The sequence below is a fragment of the Ammospiza caudacuta genome, chromosome 13 (assembly GCF_027887145.1).
Source record: "Ammospiza caudacuta isolate bAmmCau1 chromosome 13, bAmmCau1.pri, whole genome shotgun sequence".
Classification (NCBI taxonomy): Eukaryota; Metazoa; Chordata; class Aves; order Passeriformes; family Passerellidae; genus Ammospiza; species Ammospiza caudacuta.
Genome location: NC_080605.1, coordinates 15,874,099 through 15,895,292, shown reverse-complemented (window position 1 = coordinate 15,895,292; position 21,194 = coordinate 15,874,099). Strand labels below are relative to the sequence as shown.

The following is a 21,194-nucleotide window of genomic DNA, read 5'->3' as shown; positions in this document are numbered from 1 at the left end:
CCCGCGCCGCGCCGGGCGGTTGCCCGGGCTCCGCGCGCCGCTCGGCCAATAGGAAGCGAGGGCGGGGTGGTTGCTATGGCGACGGCAGCGCGGCCGCCACTCGCGGAGCGGCTTCTTGGCGGAGCCCCGCGGGCGCGGCCAATGAGGCGGCGGCGCTCTGGATGGGGGCCGCCATTTTGCGGGGCCGCCCTGAGGGGCGGGGGCCGGGCTGCTCCCGCTCTGCGGCCGCTCCGGCGCTTCCGTGAGGGCGGCCGGGGCTTTCCCGCGCCTCGGAGCTCACCGCCCGCCGATGGTTGAGGCCGCCGTGCCCTGTTGGGCTGTTCACGGGTGTCTCGGTGGGAGCGGGACTCCTGCGAGGTTTCTGTGCCTCTCCCGCCCGGCTGAGGGGCGGTCGCGCCGCTTGTGCGTCTTTCTCGGAGTCTTTGAAACCAATTGCTCCATCAACAGAGAAAAATCCGATTAATTTGACGCTGCTCCTTGGTAATGACCTAAGAATGAAGGCTGAATTTCAAGGATTATATCCTTCAAGCTCAGGAGCGATGCATGCCGACAAGAGGGAAATCGGGCAAGAATGGCAGGAGACCGTCGTGGATGGATAAGAAGCTGATGAGCAGTAGAGAAAAAAAAAATACGGCTGTAGAAAAGAAGAGGTTTTTTTTCTCAGAAAGGAAAAAGAAACTTTCAAGAAGTGGATACGAGGACAAATGGCCTTGGAGGACTACAGGGAAATCCCCTGGCCAGGGGGCTTGGGGCTAGATGATCTTTAAGAGCCATTCCAACCCTGTAATATTCTATTCCATAATTCTGTAATATGCATTTGCTGATGGTTTGGCAGCTGCTGTGTCCCTAATGCCTGTAACAGGATTTTTCAATTAATTTATTCTGGTGTCTTCTCTAGTATTGAATTAACATCGATGAGTTCATATCCACAGTGTTATATGGGGCAATGTTTTGTCATTACAGGGCTCTAGATCAGGTCAAAGAAATGTTACATTTGTGAACTCACCAGTTCAAAACCTTTGCTTATGAAAAACTGACTTGTAAATTCGTTAAATTATTATGTTGGAAAAGAAACAGTATTTTTAAATAACCCCACTCCTGCTGCCAGCAGCTATGGAGCAGATTTGGAAAAGAAAAGCTCTGAAAGACTGTGCATGGTTTGTTTCTCCTTCTGAAGCAGACCTTAGGGCTAAGGTTTCATGGAAACTCAAGTCTCAAACGTGATGGAGTTTCATGAAGAGACAATTGATGTAACTGCAGATGGGCCTTATAAAAAAAGAGGATAAAGTAAAAGGTGCAGAATGGTGTAAATTTATTAAAATGTCTGCAAATCTGATAATACTGAAAAGTTTACAGTAGGCAACTCCAAAAAAGGAAAGAAGAAATCAGTAATGCCCGAGGTGCCCAGCCAGGTGAGGATTCCTGAGCAGCACCTCTTTAGGAGAATGGTTTTTTCTATTGTGCCAACTGCTTTTTCTTAGAACAAGAAGGGGGAAATCAGAGGGAAACTGCAGTGGGGTGTGGATCAAAGCATTTCACGGAGTAGCTTCTGTTCCAGGTTGCCAGGAGGCTGAGTTGTAAACCCGCCCTGCTCAGGCAGTCATTCCCAGCCCCTGCAGAGGCTCCACTTCACGTCGTGGAGTTGGTTGCAGTGTGCTGGGTGACGGATTCATCCTCCTCTCCCGTTTGCTGACTCTTCTTCTCCAAGGAATTCTGGGAGCTCCTCTCCTCCGCTTCCAAAATCTGTGAGGGAACAAGCAACCAGAAATCGGGGAAAGAGAAAGCAAGGAGCAAAAGCACAACTTAATTCACAGAGCTGAGATGAAGGAAACAACAATCTGGAGCTGATTTATTTTTGGGAGGGGGCAAAAGTTTGAGATGAGGTCTTGTGAGAAGAAGAAAACAAGGGGAATCAAAATGTGGAGCCTGAAGAGGCAGCAAATCCAAATGTTTTGCCTCACTAAAATCAGGAAGCCCTGGAGAACCAAATAATCTGTGACTGGGCTAAGGACTAAATTTGACCCTGTGGCTATTTTGTTCTTTGATGCTAATTATAAATAAAATTACATATATCTGTATATATACTGGCATTTATGGCTCTTTTATTATATATTTTATTTATTTATTTATTTATTGCTCTTTTAAAATACTTCCCCCATAATCCCTATTATCAACTAAACATTCTTCATTGTTTTCTTTATTAACTAAACAAAACACAGTAATCTTTCTCAGTGGTGCAAGTTTTTCCAGAAAGTCAGGAGGTGACCATAGCACAACCACGTTGTATTTCCCTGGCAAGGCAATTGAAGCTGTGCTGACTTACACCATACTGTGATTTATCCCAATATATTTTAATGATATTAAAAGCTCTTCAGAGATAATTCCTGATAGAGAAAAAGCTGACTCTGGATTCTTTGAGTGCCTGTACTGAATGCTGACAAGAATGAAGTTTACCTACCGAGGCTATACGCTGATCTCTCTGTGCAGTGCTGTATATTGAAACTGTCAGTTTTATATTGGCTTCTTCGTTCTCCCGGACCGCCAAAATATTTAACATCTTCCAAGAAATCAGAAGAAATACCCCTCAGCTTTCCCACAAAATGAATGTACCTCTATAAGCCTGACCTGCTAACAGAGCAAATGCTGCATACAAGAATTGTAGAATGAGATTAAATATAGATCTGTGCAAATATGTCTACATCCTGCTAGATCAAGCTCATAGTCTTAATTTTAGATTGCTATTGTGTATGAAATTCTTGAATGAAATTACTGATATTAACTGATAAAGCTTTTCTGGAATCACAGTTTTGGCACTGCTTTAGAAATGGCACTGATAGCTTTGGCTTATTCTTTGTCTTATGCAGGATATGCAGTACAAGCAGTGGGAATATTTTGTCTGTTGATACATCAAGACTGAGAAATTTGGCAAGTAGTTCATGAGGCCACAGTGAACTAGTTTCAAATTTCTGAGGAAAAAATGTGATTTTTGCAAAGTTGTTCTTAATTATACTAATATTCTGGGCTAATATAATTGTGCATTCCCTCTGCAGCTCCTTCAGGGATTTCTCTTCCTCAAAAAGCATTACAAGAAATCCAATAGCTGTGGCTCCATCTGCTAGAATGATTATATTTATCATGAAGTAATTACAAAGAACACGGATCTGTTACCCAGTCAGTGTGATCAGCAGTACAAACAAAGTGGTTTATGAAGTATTTCCCTACAGCTGCTCACACAACAAGTCACTTCAGTATTTGGGATAGGGTTTCCTGCAATGCCTAGCACCTAGATCTAGCATTACATGCAATATCCTTCCTTTTTGGCCTCATTCCTGGGCAAATGGCAGGTAGGCTTCCAGATGCCCCAATTCATATATTGTCATTTGCTCTCTGAAATGTTTCCTCACAGGGAAGGAAGACTAAGAGCAGGAGCAGGAGAGTGTGTGACCCTCCATAAATATCTTACAGCTACATCTTCACTGAACAATGCCTGAGTAGCAAGCATAATAATTCAGCATGGCCACCAGCTTTGTCTTTTCTCACAGTTTGTGCTGAGGAGGCTTTCAGTCAGCTGAAACTATTTCTGCACCTGATCAGCTCTGCCACTGGACACCTCCCTGTTACCTCTGCTTCAGAGTCCCGCACCAGCTGCTTCAGATCCTTCTGTTCTGCCCTCAGCTCCCACAGCAGGTTGTAGAGATAGCGCATGTTCTTGTGCTTCTCTGAGGACCAGGGCTGGAAGAGATCAGTCAGTGAGGAACAGCAGCACTGCCTGGGTGCACAGATCATGTACTCTGCACGATCCTGCTACAGGCAGGAAAGCAGCACTCATTCCCATCATTGAAACATCAAAGCCATGGTCAGCATGGGTTTATCAGACTTCATTTTGATTCAGAATCCATCAGTAATGTGAACCAGATGGCACACATTGCTGATGCTGCTGTTTTACAGTTGAAATGAAATTAATAGGAATGTATAGAAATAGAGATGAGAAAACATGGGATTCCAGCAATGCTATTCTGTGTATTCTCCCCAGTGAGAAACGGGAATTTTAAAAACCCTATAACATTAAAAAAAAACCCTACTAACATTAAAAAAAAAAAAAAAGCCTACTTTGTATTCTCTGTTTGGTTTTCCTAAGTGTAATTGTACAGCATCACTGCAGAATTTACTGGCAGGCTCTGCCTCTGGTTACAGATTTGCACTGATGCTGTTAGTGGGGTAACCCCTCACCCCTGATGAGATCATGGCAGCACCCCCCTTCTTTTGGAATATCTTTTATTTAAGGCTAGCTTGCTAGCTAGCTATCTGCCATGTATTAAGCCTCTGCATCTGCAGAGTAAACCCTGGGCTATTTAAGGAATGATAGGACCCAAGAACTCCACAGCAGAAATAGAACCAGAAGAAAGAGTGTCTGCCTTTGCTGCTCTGTTCTTGCTTATTTTGAAGAGGGAACAACAGAGGACATTGCAGCTTCCCTGCTATGAATCTCCAGAACTGAGTCCAACAGCTGCTGAACCTACATTTTGCAGGATCCCAGGGGATGTAGAGTCTCCCTGATGACCAAACCTGAGAAGATGACCTCAGGCATGGCCAGAGCAGCCCTGCCATGCCACATGTCCTTCACTCCCAGCATGGCAGTGCCTCTCCTGGGCTGTGGCTGTTGTCAGCCTGGAGCTGTGCAGGTGGAGTAGAGAGGCAGCATGGAATCTGTCATGTTTGTAGTTCTTTCACTGACATTTCACCTTTGGGTCTTGTCATCTTCATACCTGGTATTTGACAGTGTTTTCTCTGCTCAGGAAGACTTCACCTTCTCTCTTCTCCCTCCCTATTACTCTAGCGAAAACCACCTTTGAGGGAATGATGTCATAGATCTCCAGGTGATAGGTCAGCTGGATGACATCATCTATGACCTTAAAGACACGCTCCTCTACATCTTCATCAGCAGGCTTTTTTGGATTTCTGTGGAAATACTCCCTGATTTGCTAATGGAGAGTGAAAAAAAGATACAGAAGCCACTTAGACAACACAAAACTGGGAAATTTACAGATTTGGGTAAAACCCCAAGGTAAAAATTGTGCTTTTCTGCCTGGACTTGCTTCTTTTGGCCAATGGTCCTACTGTTCTTGCCTATGTCTTAAAAAACCCAACCACAAAGTTGCTTAAAGCAATACAGAAGTTTCCTATTTGTGGAGCAGAGTATGCTTTCCAAACTCCAAGTTAGCTTGGCATGCATCCCTGCCTGAGGGACCTGCAGGAAACAAGGTATTTTGGAGGAAAGCAAAGTTTCCCACATTTCCCAACACTGGGGAGGAAAAGGTAGCATGTTTGGTGCTATCCAAAGACAGACACCACTGCATGGCTCTGTCCTGGCAGGTGAAGTGTCTGAGCCATACATACTGCCAGATGTCAGACTTTCTCCTTCTGTTCTGCAAACCTGACCTGACAAGAGGAAGAGTAAGATTACCTGCCTGTAACAAATCAGATTGATGTGACAATTCATCAGGAACTTAAAATGATATTAGTTTGGGCTCAGCACACAAAATCATTTTCCTAGTTTTGAATCTTGTGAAAATTTAGTTCTGAAATCATAGTCACTTTTTTTTTTCTTTCCTCTGACACACAATTTCCAAGCCTTAGTTTCCTAGTTTAATTCTAGCCGTTCAATGCAATTCCTGACAACTGGTCACAGTAGCTCTCTGTCAGGCAAGCAACTGTGAGACACAGCAGCTGAACAACGCTTGGATGTCTCATCTGGAGACATCAGCCTCAGCCATGCCCACTGAAAATGAACTGGAGCCCCAGGCAGTGTGTTTTGCATAGTTTAAATATCACAGTGACACATATTTTCTGTTCCTGCCTTGGCCATACCACTATGGGCCGGGCGTTAGCCTCAGCTGTGCCAGCCATTTCCATCCCTTGCTCTCTTTCACCAAACTTTATGTGCCGCTTGTGCAGGAGGTCCTCCCGCTCCTCGAAGTACTCTGTCATCTCTGTAGCAGTTTCAGAACGTTTCCAGAGGCCATCAACTCGTGCTTTGTGGTAAAACTCCACTGTGTGCCCAGTCTCAGGTTCCAGTGATGTGTAGGTGTGAGCTAAGGACAAATCACACACAATTTCAGAGTTAGCAGCTGTAATACACTGAACACAAGCATGGCCAGGGGAGGTCTCATTTTCTTCAGCTTTAGCAACAAATCTGATGCAGGAGTTATCCCCAGCTGCACAACACTGAGAGAACAAACATAATTCTAAAGAGAAGTTTCAGCTTCTATCAATTCTGCTGATAAAAGCAGAAATGTATCACCCTGATACACATGACAACTATGTATTTTTCTAACACATAGAAAACTACACAGCTGTGGGAGCACTGCCCAGGACTGCAAGCCACCAACCCAATTCTCTACTCTTCACTGGAGATCATTTTATTTATCTAGGCAATTTATCCCACAAGTATCCTGTCCCCCCTGCCTTTCACCTTTGGGCTTTTGCCACTACTAGAAGGGAGTTGTGTGAAATCCCATCAGCTGCAGTGGGTGCCCAGATGAGCGGGAATACCTTTAAGAAGGAGGGGGTGTCCAGGATTAAAATGGTCTGTGATCAGCTGTGTTTGATGATTCACTTCTCTCATATACAGCAGGTCTTTTCGGTGTTCGAACCATTCCTTCACCTCCAGTTCTTCAGTACCTGGCAGGAGAAAAATCATTTTGCAACCTTAGGTCACCCTGTTGGAGCTGGCAAAATTCTGATGGGCTCTGAGTGTCTGTGCCAGCACCCTGTGCTCCTGATACAGCCTCAGTGGACACAGTATGGCCACTGGAACTGCCCTGTGCACAGGGGAATTTTGGATGTGAATCCTGATCTACATTTGAGTAGGTGAATTATACCCTAAGAGGGTCTATTCCTCTCTATCAACCAGAACTGGAGTAATGAGCTCAGGAATAGAACATGGCACAGCAAAGGGCCATGGATAGACAAGAGAAATTCCATCCCAAATATTTATTGATGGTGTCAGGAGATTGGAGCATCACACTATCCAAGAAGGCTGAGGGCAGGACACTGTCTGTCCAGTTTGGAATCTGCATGGTTTCTTGAACCAGCTGTTAAAAATAATGTTTTCAACTACAGAGATATCCTCAGGCTGTAGCTGCCCCTTCTATGGCCCCTATTGACACCAATGAGGAAATGAAGATAGTGACACTATTGGATTAAATCCAACCACCCTTCCATTTCTCTGAAGACTGAAAATCCAAGCAGCTGACCTGTGACACTGAACAGTTTCACTGGTGTATAAAACAGACCTAGCAATGCTGCAAAGTTCAGGGGCTCCACAGACTAAGCATGATGAAGTTGGAGGATAAAGTAAGTAATTCCCCCACAAAGCTGAAAGGAAAATGAGATAGCACAAGAGAGACTCTGGCAGAAAGGGGACACCTCCCCCTTTCCATCAGCACGGCCCACGCTGTGTGCTCAGTGTGTGGAGCGTGCTCATTCATCCCTCTTACGGTCAGAGTCTGCGTAGACAGTGAGGCGTTCCACCAGCCCGTCTCTATTTGCATACGCCGCCCATTTCTCCTGCTTTGCTTTGTCGTACAGGATCACCTTCTTCCCCCGGGGAAAGGGATTCTCATATTCTGCAGTGGGCAAGAGACATGTCAGACAAATTGACTCCTCTGTACTTAAACCCAAAAAAAAGAATTTAAGAGGGGAAAAAAACATGGTCTAAGGGACATTATCCATTTATTTATTGTGTTCTGCTGGCAATAAAGCTGTTCAGATTCTGCCTGTTGTCCTTTAATGTTATAATGGTATAATTACTCTTTTCTCTCCCCAAACAGGTATTTGATAATGCAGGAGCAGTTCCTTGTGCATAGCAGTAAGAGAAAGACCATCCCAGGCAACATTCCCAGCTGGCAGGAAAACACACTGTGGGGTGTGTGTCTGTGGGGGATGAGACAGGGCAGCACTGAGGACAGCCACTGAACCAACAGGTGTTGTGGCCTTCATCTATTGTGCTTTGACCACCTGAAGGGAGAACCCTGTGACATAGACAAATGTCCCAAACCCACTGAAAGGTCAGCTGGGGGCAAGCAAAAGGCAAAGGAAAAATACCTACCTTGGCAAGATACCTTAATTCGCTCTACCCATGATAGTGGCATCTCAAAGCTACTTCCTATTTTCTTCTTTTCTTGCTGAAATAGAAGCAGAGATTTGTGCTTTTGGCAGCATCTCTTACTGTGCCAGGAGGCATTTTGGTCCTGGTGAACTGCAGTGATGAGAGCTCAGCTCATGTGAGGCTGTGTTCTGGTGAGCACCACGGCACAGCTACAACAGCACATCCCTACTCGAGCCTGATGGAATTATCTTCTCCTGGCTACTGCTCATGCTGGCAGGGAATGAATGTGGCAATCACCAGATTATTTTATGTAGACCCTGGAGGACTCTTTGCTCCCCGTTTATGGGGACAGGCTGAGAAGAGTAGATAGCAGGAGGGAATTATTATTTGCATTCCTCTGTCCTGCTGTGCAGATGCAAGGTCTGTTTTATCATGCTGTCTTCTCCCAACATGACAACATTTTGTGCTTCCAGTACATGACATTTTTTGTATTTTAGAGGACACACATTATTTCTGCTTTTGCTTGGCAGGTTCACCTTGCAGCCAAGAGGGGAAGGTGACCAGCATAAAAAGAATGTCCACAAAAATCTCATTCTGGATTTTATTTTTTAAAATTATTTCACCCAAAAGGCCAATGCACTGGAGGCTTGCAGAGATCCCTAGCCACTTATGACACCTAAAGTACCACTTGGAGTCCTGCTTCAGAAATCACCAGAACTCTCCTAGATTGAGAAGGAATCTAAACCTGGCCAGAGTAGAAGGGATGTGCCCTGGGGAGGGCAGCAGGCAGGCAGATATTCACTATGGACACACTGGTTCCATACAGGGTCCCCAGTGCTCAAGAGCACTGCTTGGGTCACTCACCATGTCATCTGTGCTGTCCTTGGGTGACTCTGTGGGCAACTGAGAGTCCTCATTGCTCTCTGGAAACATAATTTCCCAGCAGAAATGATTACTCAAGTCAAAGCTGAGATCCTAGGGCATACAGAAAAAACTCTTTTAACTACAGGACATTGTCAAGGGCCTGACACTAAATTTGACCACTGCATCAATATGTCTGTGGTGCTCTGGACCTGCCTGGGTGCCAGAGACTTTAGAAACTCTAGGGAGTTGAGCTCCTCAAATCCTTGGCTGGCTGGTAAGAACCCAAAGACTGTCCCCTGTGCCTTGAGGTTGCAGAACCCCTTCCTCGTGGTGCCTGCTCCTCAGATGAGAGAAAATGGCTGGAAATGCTTCTGCCTCCTTCCTCTGGGCAAGTATGGCCCCAAGGGCAAGCTGATCTAACTCAGACCCTCACCTCCCAGACCCTGTGTCTGCTGGGGGGTAGCTGAGGTGTGGTAAGAGCTGAATCAAGATTTTACCTTCCTTGAGCTATGCCTGACTGCCTCAAAAGCTGTTGTTTGAGAGAATGAGTGCCTAGCCAGCCTTAAAAGCTGAAACTTTTGCACTGTAGGAATTTCATTCATAGATGTGATCTGTGTTTGCTAGCTCAGAGTCTGGGATGCCGTGGAGTAGTTCCATAGTCTGTGTAATCAGAGCAACATGACCAAAACCAACACAAAGAATGGTTAAGTAGAAACTGGAGCACTCCTGGTCTTGGACTTCCCCAGGACTCAGGAGAGCCCAGCTGTCCCTCAGTGCCCCGGCAGGGTGCCGAGGGCTCCCTACCTTGCAGCCGTTGCGGCAGTCCTGCATGTTCACCCAGTAGTTCTTGTCGTTCCAGATGCTCTCAATGCCAAGGAAGCACTCATCCTTGGTGCTGTGGCTGTTTCCTGTGAAGGGGTTGATGAAGAAGGTCTCGGGCACCTTCCTCTTCCCAGACAGAACCAGAACCCAGGCGTGCACCCGTAGGCCATGCAAAGAGTCTCGCTTGGGCTTTTCCACCTCCTGTAGCACAGAGGATAGAGCAATAATTATTGCCAGTTCACTGACATTTCATTCCAACCCAAGGGCCATCTTGTCCTTTCCTCTGTCCACTTCTAAAGAACTCCAGGCTCTTAATGCTCTTTCAGACTGAGGTGCATAGTCAGCACATGTTCCTGTGCCAGCACACACTGTGCTCCTGCAGGCCAAGAGCTAATGGCCATGATCAAGGTTGTGTCATCCTTCAGGAGGGTGTGAGCTCTTCTCTTTGGCCAGACATCACCTCTGTCTCAGCTACTTTTCCTGAAGCTCACAGGAAGGTGGACCTTCTAACTCACCTCAACCACCTCCTCTTCTCTTTCCTCCTCTTGTGTGGATTTAGCTTCTTCCTCCTCCTTGGCCTTCTGCTGAAGTTCAAACTGGCTCTTTGGCTCTGAAGGGTACTTAATTTTATACTGGTTGGGATCCTCCTTTACTGGTTCCTGCAAAAGCAGGGTATTACTGTGAAACCCAGCAGAGATCAAGAGAAGGAAGTAAATGTATGGCTTACAGGTAACCACCCAGTTCCCAACATTTGGCAGTTTGCAATATTGCACCTGGTGAGGAGAAATTCAGTGAAGCCAAAAAGGCCTTGTAAGGAGCTGTAGAAAACCACTGAAAAGATTCCTTTGGTGGGCACAGACTCAAACCCAGTGTGGACCTGAAGCTGTTCCCCTTAGCTCAGCTCAGGAGCTCACTGGACATGAACAGGCTGAGCATGTGTGCTGGACTCCTCCCTGCCCACTGCCTGCAGATCTCACCTCTGGAGGCTTCTTGAGCCGTGGGCACACCTCCTGGGTCTGGTCCATGGAGCACATCTCCAGGGTGGCATATCCATGCACACAGTAGGCATCATAGCCAGCCCCTACCAGCAGGGAGCACAGCAGCACGCTGAAGTCAAAGCAGTTCCCTCGCTGGTACTTCACAATGGTGGTTGGGGAATAGAGTGAGCTGGGCTTCAAAGAGAGAGATCACGTTCACAGTGCTTGTCTTGTGGAGCTGAAACATGCACCAGGCAGAGAGAGCCATTGCCCCCATCCCTGGGCCCTGCACCCTATGGGAATCTGTTATGTAACATTTCTTTAAAAGCCACTGGCTCTAAAACTCCCCTCCAAAATGATCTGGGGAAACTCTGACCTCAAATCTGGTGACAAATTTAACCACAGGAAGGGAAGGAAATGACAAACTCATCAAACTGCTGAAAACCTAGTGCTAATCCTGGAATGGGATTTCCCTCTCTCTCCTGCTGTTCTGTCTACAGGTCTTCCAAGGAAAACATCCATAAGCTAAATTATAGTTCAGAGGAGGAAACATATTTCTTTTCTGGCCCTCACTGGTGAGCAATAAAAAGTATCACTACATACATACTGCATACAGAGAGGTTCTAATCCCACTCAGTTCTCAGACATCACCTAAGGTGATCAAGGCAGTCTCCACCTGCTAAGTGGAGATACCTTCTGTGTAGTCAGAAAGTGCCAAAGCTCCTCTTGAGACCCTGGGGCTCTTGGGACAGCCTGTGCCTTGTTTAGATTGTTTAGGTCACTCTGCAGTCCTTGATAGCAAGGAGTGTGTTCTCTTAGCTGATTCTCATCTAGAACCTGCCCCAGCTCTGGCATCATCCCTTTTTGCTAACCTAGAAATCTCCCTTTATCCCAAAATATACTCAGATATGGGAATATAAATGTCAGAAAGTGCCTAAGAACAGGTCACTGAGGTCAAGCATCATCCCCTAGGGTTTATGTGCTCCTCTGTTCCAAGGTGTCTTGGGTTTTCAGAGGAAAGGCTTGTCAGCCACTGCCTCCCAGAGTGCTCCAGCTCCTCATCTGGGCCGGCTGAAGGCAGGGTCTGCTCTTGAAGAAATGGTGCTTAATTACTTAAAAGGTACCACACTGCACATGCACTGGGACTGTGGGTCCAACAGAATGCAGTGGGTCTAGGAAAATCAGGGGGCTACCTAAATAGTGATGGGATGGTGGAAGTGTCAGAGACCTTTGTGATCCCACCCACTGGGACCTGCCCACTGTGTCCTGCTGAAAGGCCCTTCTGTCACCTCTGCTGTGTCTCTGCTGGGGCTGCAGCCCCTTTCTTACCGGTGTGATTGGGCACTTGAGGGGCTCCATGATGAGGTAGTTACTGACAAAGCTGGCACAGCCTGACCAGTAGTACATGTCTGGGTAAGGCAGCAGGGTTGGCCTCACCGTTGTGCTCACAAACTTCTGCAGGGCAACAAGAGGAGTTTGGTTAGCCAAGAGGCTCTTGGCAGAGTGTCCTCTCCAAAGCCATCCTCAAACCACCCCTGGATGTTGCAGATCAAATTCAGGATCTTTCTACAGCATATCAACAGCTGCAATATCCCTTCTCTCCAGTTCCAGGATGGAAATTTCATGGGGCTGGGAGGCTGTCTGCTTGCCTGTGGCTGAAACTTCAACCTCATCTCGGACACATTCCAGATGTGATCCAGTTCTTATCTTCATTTTCAAGCAAGTCAAATAACTACTGCCTTTTCTGGCTTTTACATCCTCCAGCAATCTTTTTTGCCTTGCATGTTAATGATACAACAAATTTTGGGGAAAGATGGTACAAAGTAGCAATTCCAGATGCCCAGGGGGCAGGGGGGAAACATCAGGTCCAGAACTAGACAACAGCTGGGCAGCTTGGGCCCAGAGAAAACAAAACCAGATAAAAATCTTCCACATTTACTCCTTCCCTGTAACTTCGGGGAAGTTCAGAGTAAGTCCTAACTCTGGATCCCTATCTGTGGTTGAGCCTGAGCCTTATCTAGTTCATGTTTTTCTTTTCCTTCCCTTTATGTTTCTGTGGTCTCTCCTGTTTCCTAAGCATCACTCTGCAGCCCACATGGCAACACCAACACTTATATGGCTCATGGATTTGGACAGCCGTGGTGTTCCTGGGGCTCTGTGTGCCCGCTCAGGGGCTGTGGGTTCATCCAGCAGTTCCCATTCCCTTTATCCAGGAGGAGCTGCTGCTCTTCCACAGCATTTGGCACAGTGGAATCCAAGTGTTCCCTGTGCTGTGCCCAGCCCCACACACCCCATACCTGCACTCCACACTCGTTGAGTGGGTGGATGAAGAGCGGCTTGCGGTCAGGGCACAGGTGAGAGTACTGCTGCAAGAAATGGTCGGCCTGCTGCAGCAGCTTCTTCTCCTGCCGGGAATTGGTCTTGTACGAAGATGGTAAGTTGGATGTGTCAATGGTGCTCCAGTCAAATTCACTTATGTAGAAGGGGGAGGTAGAGAGACACAAGTAATAAATAAGCCAGGAGCAATACAGGCAGGATGATCTGATATCAAAACATGGCAGGGCTTTTACAGATACAAAATCCAAGGATATGATTTTGATATAGCCAAACATCTCTGGAGCAATGAGAAACTGACATATACCCAGAGTCTTGGGGGATCTTTATACAGTGGTGAATGGATGTACAATCAAATGAGTTACCTTGTCTTACTTGCACACCCACACTCTTGGACAAACTCTTCAGGCACAAGAAAATTGCTCACTCCCATCACCATGCAAAGGGACATATGTGCCATCCACACGTGTGCAATTACCCTGTGGGGGCCCAAAGGGAACATCTCTGCTCATCCCAGCCATGGGCAGAGACTTACGTTTCATGGCTTATGACAGAGGCTTCCTCTGCATCTAGCTCCAACTCATCGAGGAAATCACTGATACGCAAAGAGATCACATCTTCTGGTGGTTGCTCCACTTCCTCCTTCTCCTCCAGGGCCTCCATTCTGCCGGGCACTACAGGAATGCACACACCAGGGTGAACTCAGGGCTGGGACCCAGATACACAGCAACAGAGAAACACTCCCACTGTGGCCGCAGTGCTTTGGTACAGGAGCATGGCTGAGGCAGCCAGAAAGGGAGAGCACTGAGTTTGGGCTGGGACAAACTGTCCAATGTTCGTGGACACCCTAAGCGTGCAGAGCAGGCAGAGCCTGGCTCGGTAGGGCAGAGCACGTCCCCACATTCAGACCGCGTCCCCCCTGTCCTCCCTCCTGCCCGGGGTGCTGCTGGCAGAGCAGCAGCTCCATCAACCCGCTGGGCACCGGCCGTGCCCGAGCCCGCGGCCCGCAGGGGCCTCGGAGGGAGCGGCCGCTCCGCGGAGCCGGCAGCCCCCAAGGGCAGCGCGTATCGCCGCCGGCGCGGGCGGCGTTTGTGTGCCGTCCCTGCGGTCAGGCTGACCCCGAGCGGGGCACACAGGGAGGCACAGACCTTGCCCAGGGGCCCGCACCGCCCCCGGCCGTCCCCTCACCGCGGCTCCAAGGGCAGAGCGGCCGCTCCGGCCCCGCGCGGCTCCGTTGCTCACCATGGCAACGCCCGCGCCCGCGGCTCCGTGACCGGCCCAGCGCTCCTCGGGACGGGGCTCGGGGCTGCTCGGGACGGGGCTCGGGGCTGCTCGAGACGGTGCTCGGGGCTCCTCGGGACGGAGCTCGGGGCTTCTCGTGGACAGGCCCGCGGCTCCTCGGGACCGGCCCGCGGCTCTCACGGACGGGGCCCGCGGCTCCCCCGCGCTCCGGCCCGGCAGGGACACTCCCAGGGTCCCCCCAGACCTCCCGGCACAGCCCCCGGCCTGAGAGGTTCCCTGTGACCCCCGGGCACCCCCTGCGCTGCCCCAGCCCCGGCGCCTCTCCCGGCCCGGCCGCCGGCACCGTGCCCCGGGCCCGCTGAGAGAAGGGGACAGAGCGGAGCCAAGCAGGGGACAGCGGCCGGCCCTGCCCGCCACCACGGCTGAGCTGTCGCCCTCCAAGACCCTCTCCGAAACTCACGAATTCGGCTCTTTAAAATTAAAATCATCCCCAGTGACCCTTTGTTGCACAGGCACTTACCCAAAAGCTGGCGCCAAGGGGTAGCGAGACGCCTTGATCCTTTTTTCTTTTTCTTTTATTTTTCTACTTCTTTTTCTTCTTCTTTACCTTTTCCTTTTCTTTTTCCTTTCTATATTTTCATTTTACTCCTTTTTTTCCCTTTATTTCCTCTTTATTCTTAATCGGCAGTTCATTAGACTGTAAGCAGGGTCAGATGCTAAACACTTTTTTTTCTGGTTTATTGTGGTTAAGAAAAAATATGGATTGATGGACGGATGTTCACATTAGGCACTCTGTTAAGGGAACCGTAGCAATTAAAGCTTTGAGGATGCACAGACTGCAGTCAAAATATATCAAGAAGCATCATTTTCAATGATTAATGCTGGTTACTGTCACCTAAATGGCATGAACTTGTATTGAGGGCAGGGGTTTAGGTTGGATATTAGGAGAAGGTTCTTCCCCCAAAGGGTGGTTGGGCACTGGAAAAGGCTTTCCAGGGAAATGGTCACATCCCCTAAGCTTGCCAGAGTTGAAAGAACATTTGGACAATGCCCTGAGAGGCACAGGGTGGGACTGCTGGGGTGGTCCTGTGCAGGGACCAGGAGTTGGATTCAGTCATTGCGGGTGCATTTCACATCTGGATATGAAGCAAAGTGGGGTAGGATCCTCCATCTCTCACCAGTACTTTTCAGCAGTTCTTAAATGCCAGAAATCAATCAAAAAAAAAAAAAAAAAAAAAAGAGATAAGGCAACTGTATGTTGTGGTTCTAAAAGTGCCTGTACTCAGCGCCCAAAGTTATCTGGCCTTGGCATGTGCTGCTGTGCTATCTGTATTATTGCTGCATCAAAAACAGATACCACAAAACCAGCTGGATGCCCAGACCCCAGATCCCGGCGGGTTTTGCTGACACTCCCTGTTTGGGCCCCTGTCAGGGCTGTGGATTGGGTCAGCACCCACACTGAGCTGTCGGCTCACGGGCACGGCCATCCGTGCCGGACTTTTAGAGTCCTTTCCTCCTCCCCGGCCCCGAGGGATGCTCAGCGGGCTCTTGTGCAATCCCAAAGGCCGTGTGTGTGCGTGGGGGAGAGCGAGGAGCTGTCGGGAGGCAATAAAAGGCACAGGCCGGAGGCACGGAGCGGCCCCGGTGTGCCCAGCCGGCCCTGGGGGAAGGAACATGGATGGAGGAGCAGAGAGCAGCCCGGCAATGGTGAGCAGGGAGAGCAAGGTGGTGGGATCTCTCAGGGTGGGATCTCTCAGGGTGGGATCTCTCAGGGTGGATCTCTCAGGATGGCTGAGCAAGGATCTGACAGGGCATTAACTCCTCCTGTCCAGCTGCTCAGGGTCAGTGCAGGGGGTGTGGGTGAGCTGTGTGAGAGGGATGTTGGCACTGGCTTTGTCCTGCTCTCAGCACTGACAGAGCATTGCCCAGCCACCAGTCCTGGCTGACTTGCATCCACATCTCTGATAAGGAGTATCTGGTGTGCAGGGCTGGTCCAGCACTGTGCCAATAATTTCCCTAAAGAAATATATTATCTGTAGCAACAGAAGAGATTGTCCTTTTGACACTAATTTTAGTAGTGTTCAAAGCTTTGGGTTTGTTTTACTATCCCATTGTCTCCTTGTTACCGTTATGATTTACTGGAACAGTGAGGATCCTTTTGCAAATTCTAACTCTTCAAAAGAGCTGTAGTGGGAAGAGAATAACTCCTTTCCTCTTTGGGGAGCCCAGACTGATGTCCCATCTGTGCAGCTTTACTCAAATTGCCACTGAAATGTGGCTTTGTCACTGTCAGCACATCCCTGTGGGTCCTAGGGCTGGTTTCTCCCACCTCCTTTCTGGAGTAGCTACTTAAATTCAGGAAAGTGTTTGACTCTTGTGTTGGCCTGATGAGGGAAGGCTGATCTGGACCTTTGGGGTGGGCAATTACTTTGCTTCATGGAAATACAGCACAGAAAATATTTCACCAATGCTTGAGGATTCAGCCTTTCTGAATGACTGCAGACATGTCCAGTGAGTGTGATAACAAATCCCAGTTATCCAGAGCCTGCTTGTTTTTCCAGGACAGGACTGTGAGATGCTTGCTGCTGCTCTCTGTGCTCTGCCTGGCTGGCTGTGAAGGCAACAAGAGTGAGTCACCCTGTGCTCTGTCCCTGCTGGGTCATGGATGGGTAGCATGGCAAGGAAAGGCCAAACCTCCACCTGATCCTTGTTCAAGTTCCTCATTCAGCACACTGCTGAAGGCTACTAAAGAGGAACAATAGAACAGGGCTCAGAGAGGCAGGAACTGGGGTCAGGAGCCAGCAAAACAGGCAGAAACTGCAGGCTGTCCCCCCCACGCTGAAAGGGTGTGTAACCCATGGGGCTGCAATGTGCCACCATGCTCTCTGGTGACAGTGACAGGCCCCTTAGCTCTGCTCCAGATTACAGCCAGGCTCAGGAGGTCTCACAGTCTCCCAGCAAGCTGAGGCAGCAGGTTCTTCTTCAGATGTGTCTGCTCTGGCTCCAGTTGAGGATCTCAGCCCTTGAGAGCTGTGCAGAGCTTCCTGCTGTGGTGTGAGTTCTCAAATCTCTCATCAGGGAGAAATTCTTGCTGCACTTCATCTTTCTTGTCTTTCCTTTGCTGCAGGTGAGCTGGCCAGCACCCGCGGCCCGGGGCCAGGGGTTGCCCTCCGTGTCAGGAGGAGCCCAGATGCCTGCCTGCCCAACCCATGCCAGCACCAGGGGCAGTGCCAGGTGCCTGTGGACAGACCAGTCTGCAGCTGCAAGCCAGGCTTCACTGGGGAATTCTGCCAAGGTAGGGCTGGGAATGCTGGGGAGCCGTCCCCAGTCTGTCCATGGGCACCAGAGGGACATGGGCACAGTTCACTGTTGCTACCATGAGCACATCCCAGCTTCTGGTTCAGGTGTATTCTGCACCACTACAGCCATATCCTGGCTATGTGCTGGTAGAAAACCCAGACACAGGCCATTGTCCTCTTCCCCAAAAGCCTGAATTCCTTGGCTGTGCCATGGTGCAGCAGGGCAGGCTGCAGGACACAGCTGCCTCACAGTTTCAGAACAAGCACATCCACCCTGGCACAGATACAGTGAAGCCCTTTCCAAACACTGGCCAAAAACTCTTTCTTCTTCTGAAGGAGAGGATCCCTGTCCCTCTGGTGCCCTAGACACACTGTGGGGGTTGTGTGGAGAGCCCTCCAAAGGGACCAGCCTGTCTCCTGCCCAGTGTCTCTGAACAGCCCTACAGCTGCACCAAGGCTGCTGAGCTCAGTGGGACTGTGCCACCCTCCAGCTGGCCTGGGGCTCCTTCAGGCCTCTCCCTCATTGCTATTGCAGATGGCTTTTTCCCCCAGATGTGGTGCTGAAGCTGGCCTGTGAGGAAGAGCACATGAAGATGATGGTGAGGAAGGAGGTGTTTGAGCTCTTGAAAATCCCACTGGAGCTCGTCCACTTGAAGAACCAGGCATGCAAGGTCTCAGAGAAGGAAGAAGAGGGTGAGCTGTTTTTTGCAGCAGTTCTCACAGGTGAAAACCACACTGCCTGTGGATCAGTAATCCAGGTGAGGATCCATAGCTCCAAAGCCAGGAGAGAAGCAGACATGGTGAGGTGGGACAGCAAAGGGCAACCCCAAAGGCTTTTGCTTTTATATCTGGGTGCTGAAAAGTTCTCATTCTCCTTGAAAGTCTTCCCTGAGGATGTCAGAAAGCTCTTCTGCCTCCACCAAACCCCTGCTGGCAACACATTTTGTCTTACTTAGGAGAACTTGGAAGTCTCATTGTGCACTGGTAACAGCCCTCAGCTTTCTGGGGACATCCTGTGAGTTCTGCAGCCCTGTCCCCTTGGTCCCTGACTTGCTTCATGGAGCAGGAAGGGAACAGACAAGGTGCTGGAGCTCTGCATTGCACAGCAGAGCCCTGTGCTCATCTGTGCCCACCGTGCCAGCAGCCCCCAGACACAGGCTGAAAGCCCAGCAGATATCCAGGCCTGGAGCAGCTACAGCTGAGGTGTACCTTCTGAACTTGCAGCTCTGTGTGTGGCTTTAGTCATGACCTTGATTTCTGTGTCGTTCCAGCAAAACAGCTCCCATGTCTCGTACTCCAACGCCATCGAGTCGGAGCAGGAGGCCCCCAGGGCCCCCATCTCCCGCAGTTTTCAGCTGGAGGTGCACTTCTCCTGCATCTACGCCTACCAGCAGGTTGTGAGACTGCCCTTCGCTCTCACTGCTGTTGACAAGTGAGTGCCCCACTTCACCTGGCTGCTGGCATGGTGTCTTTGAGCTTGGAGAGAAGTAGATTCAGTGAGACAATTTGCAAAGGCGCTGGGGAGCCCCAGAGAGCTCTGAGAGCAGTGGTGGCTTCACCTGTGCAATGTCCTTCCCCCCTCCTTGTTGTGTTTGTGAGCTCTCATCCTGTGCTCTCCTCTCAGGCTGGTACAGCTTGTGGTCAGAGAAGGACACTTCAATGTCAGCATGAGACTCTACAAGTCCCCCTCCTACCTCGAGCCTTATCACCTGCCAAGTGTGGCTGTGCCCCTCACGGACACTCTCTATGTGCTGCTGAAGATGGAAGGGCAGCACCAGCTCAAGTACTTCCTGCTCAGTGTTCTGGACTGCTGGGCCACACCGAGCCCAGATCCACACCAGGACACGCAGCACAAGCTCATTGAGCAGGGGTGAGGGCAGTGAACCCAGCACATCCCATCTCCTTGCACCACAGTGTGTCAAGGACTAGACAGAAATAGGCCTGCAGGCTGCCCTCATTCCCTGTGGGAGTGTTATCCCACAGGGATTACCCTGCTCCACCTCATTTACCACCCACTGATCCAGCCCCCGTGTCCCAGGTGTCCCCATGACGAGACAGTGACCTATCTGAATGCCATTGGGGAGAGCACCAGTGCCAAGTTCAGCTTCCAGATGTTCCAGTTTGTTGGTTACCCTGAGATGTTCCTGCACTGCCGTGTGCAGCTCTGTGTTCCTGACAGCCCAGAGCCCTGTGCCCAGGTGAGCTCCCTTGCCCTGGGGGGCTGTGGGACCTGGGTGCGGGAGCTGGAGATGAGGGTTTGAATCCTTTCTTCCTGAGACAGAGTGGTGGGGTAACTCTGAGGAGGGGTTTAGTCTTCAATCTTTGGCTTACAAGACCAATGTTTTATAAACATTGAGTCAATTAGAACTTGAGTAGTTTATTTTCTAGGGGGGGCCACAAGGGGGAATAAAACTAGGATGATTGTGAAGTAAGTGAATGAGGCTAGTTGGCCAATGATGATGAATGCCTTCACTGCCTCTGCTTGGACAAGGGGCTCTGCTCTGCTTTTGGGTGCCTCACCCAAACACCTCCAGAATCAGAAGCCCTGAACACCAAAGGTGCAGGGGCCTGACCCCACCAGAGACCTCCTTTCCCTCTTCCCTGGGAAAGGGAGATCTACAGGATGGCCCAGGTGCAGGGTGTCCTCCCCTGCCCTCCCATCACCCTTCCCTCCTTCCCATCACCTTTCCCTGCCCTCCCTTCACCCTTCCCTCCCTCCCTTCACCCTTCTCTCCCTCCCATCACCCTCCCTTTGCCTTTGCTGGCAGCAATGCCCCAGGCACGGGAGGAGCAGGCGGGCACTGGCAGATGACCACAACAGGATTGTGTCCTACGGGCCCATCCTCCTGCTGGCTGCTCCTCCCTCAGGAGCTGACATCCACCATTCCAGCAGTGACCAGCAGGACCCAGCGGGTATGTATGTCCCCCAGGGCAGTCCAGGAGCAGGGCTGGGGGCAAGCCCACCTATGGCATGGCTCAGAGCAGGCATGCATGCTGAGCTGTAGGCAGCAGGGCTCAGTGGAGGCCATTTGAGGTGTTGAGTCCTGTTAGTGCCCTCAGGATCCCAAAGTACCCACAGATCCCACAGCTCCTGTGGCTCCTGCCTGTCACAGGAGATGACCTCCCTGAATGTATCCCCAGTCAGGAGATGCCTCAGAGGGCTCAGGGGACCCAGACACACACCCAGTCTCTCTCCTCTTTGGCAGGACCCAGCCCGTGGCTCTCCAGGGCCCTCATCCTGCTGGGTGTGCTCACCGTGCTCGCCGTGGCTGCTGTGGCTGTCAGCGTGAGGCGGAGGATGGGTTAGCAAACAGCTGTTTCCCAATAAACATCACAGCAGCAGAGAGGCTCTTGCTGTGTCTCTGTGGGTGTTTTGGGGAAGGGGGTAATGGCTGGGTGCAAACAGTGCTTGAAGGATGAGGTGCATCGCAGTGTTTCTGTTCCCTGTTGCATCTCTTGGACCTTCTCCCCTGTGAGCCCATAGTCCCTAAATCCAGAGTGTGTACCCAGGGATGGGAGAGCCCTTCCTCCTGCTTCCCTCTTCCC

The 21,194-nt window shown here is 50.0% G+C and overlaps 2 protein-coding genes across 2 annotated transcripts; one reads left to right on the top strand and one right to left on the bottom strand.

Annotated features, from left to right (window-relative positions):
* Positions 1-1,497: 1,497 nt before the first annotated feature.
* On the bottom strand, positions 1,498-13,770 carry DRC7 (dynein regulatory complex subunit 7). The gene is made up of 15 exons (XM_058813670.1): positions 13,643-13,770; positions 13,071-13,245; positions 12,103-12,228; positions 10,774-10,968; positions 10,312-10,455; positions 9,779-9,997; positions 8,975-9,085; positions 8,111-8,186; positions 7,500-7,628; positions 6,553-6,681; positions 5,869-6,092; positions 4,767-4,982; positions 3,622-3,732; positions 2,459-2,557; positions 1,498-1,743 (listed from the first exon to the last, which is right to left on the bottom strand). The coding sequence occupies exons 1-15, from the start codon at positions 13,768-13,770 to the stop codon at positions 1,630-1,632; spliced, it is 2,196 nt and encodes a 731-aa protein (XP_058669653.1). The 3' UTR covers positions 1,498-1,629.
* Positions 13,771-15,860: 2,090 nt separating this feature from the next.
* On the top strand, positions 15,861-20,955 carry LOC131563346 (uromodulin-like). The gene is made up of 9 exons (XM_058813351.1): positions 15,861-16,056; positions 16,911-16,977; positions 17,477-17,644; positions 18,201-18,406; positions 18,920-19,080; positions 19,273-19,518; positions 19,687-19,846; positions 20,417-20,561; positions 20,855-20,955. The coding sequence occupies exons 1-9, from the start codon at positions 15,883-15,885 to the stop codon at positions 20,953-20,955; spliced, it is 1,428 nt and encodes a 475-aa protein (XP_058669334.1). The 5' UTR covers positions 15,861-15,882.
* The last annotated feature ends 239 nt before the right edge of the window (positions 20,956-21,194 follow it).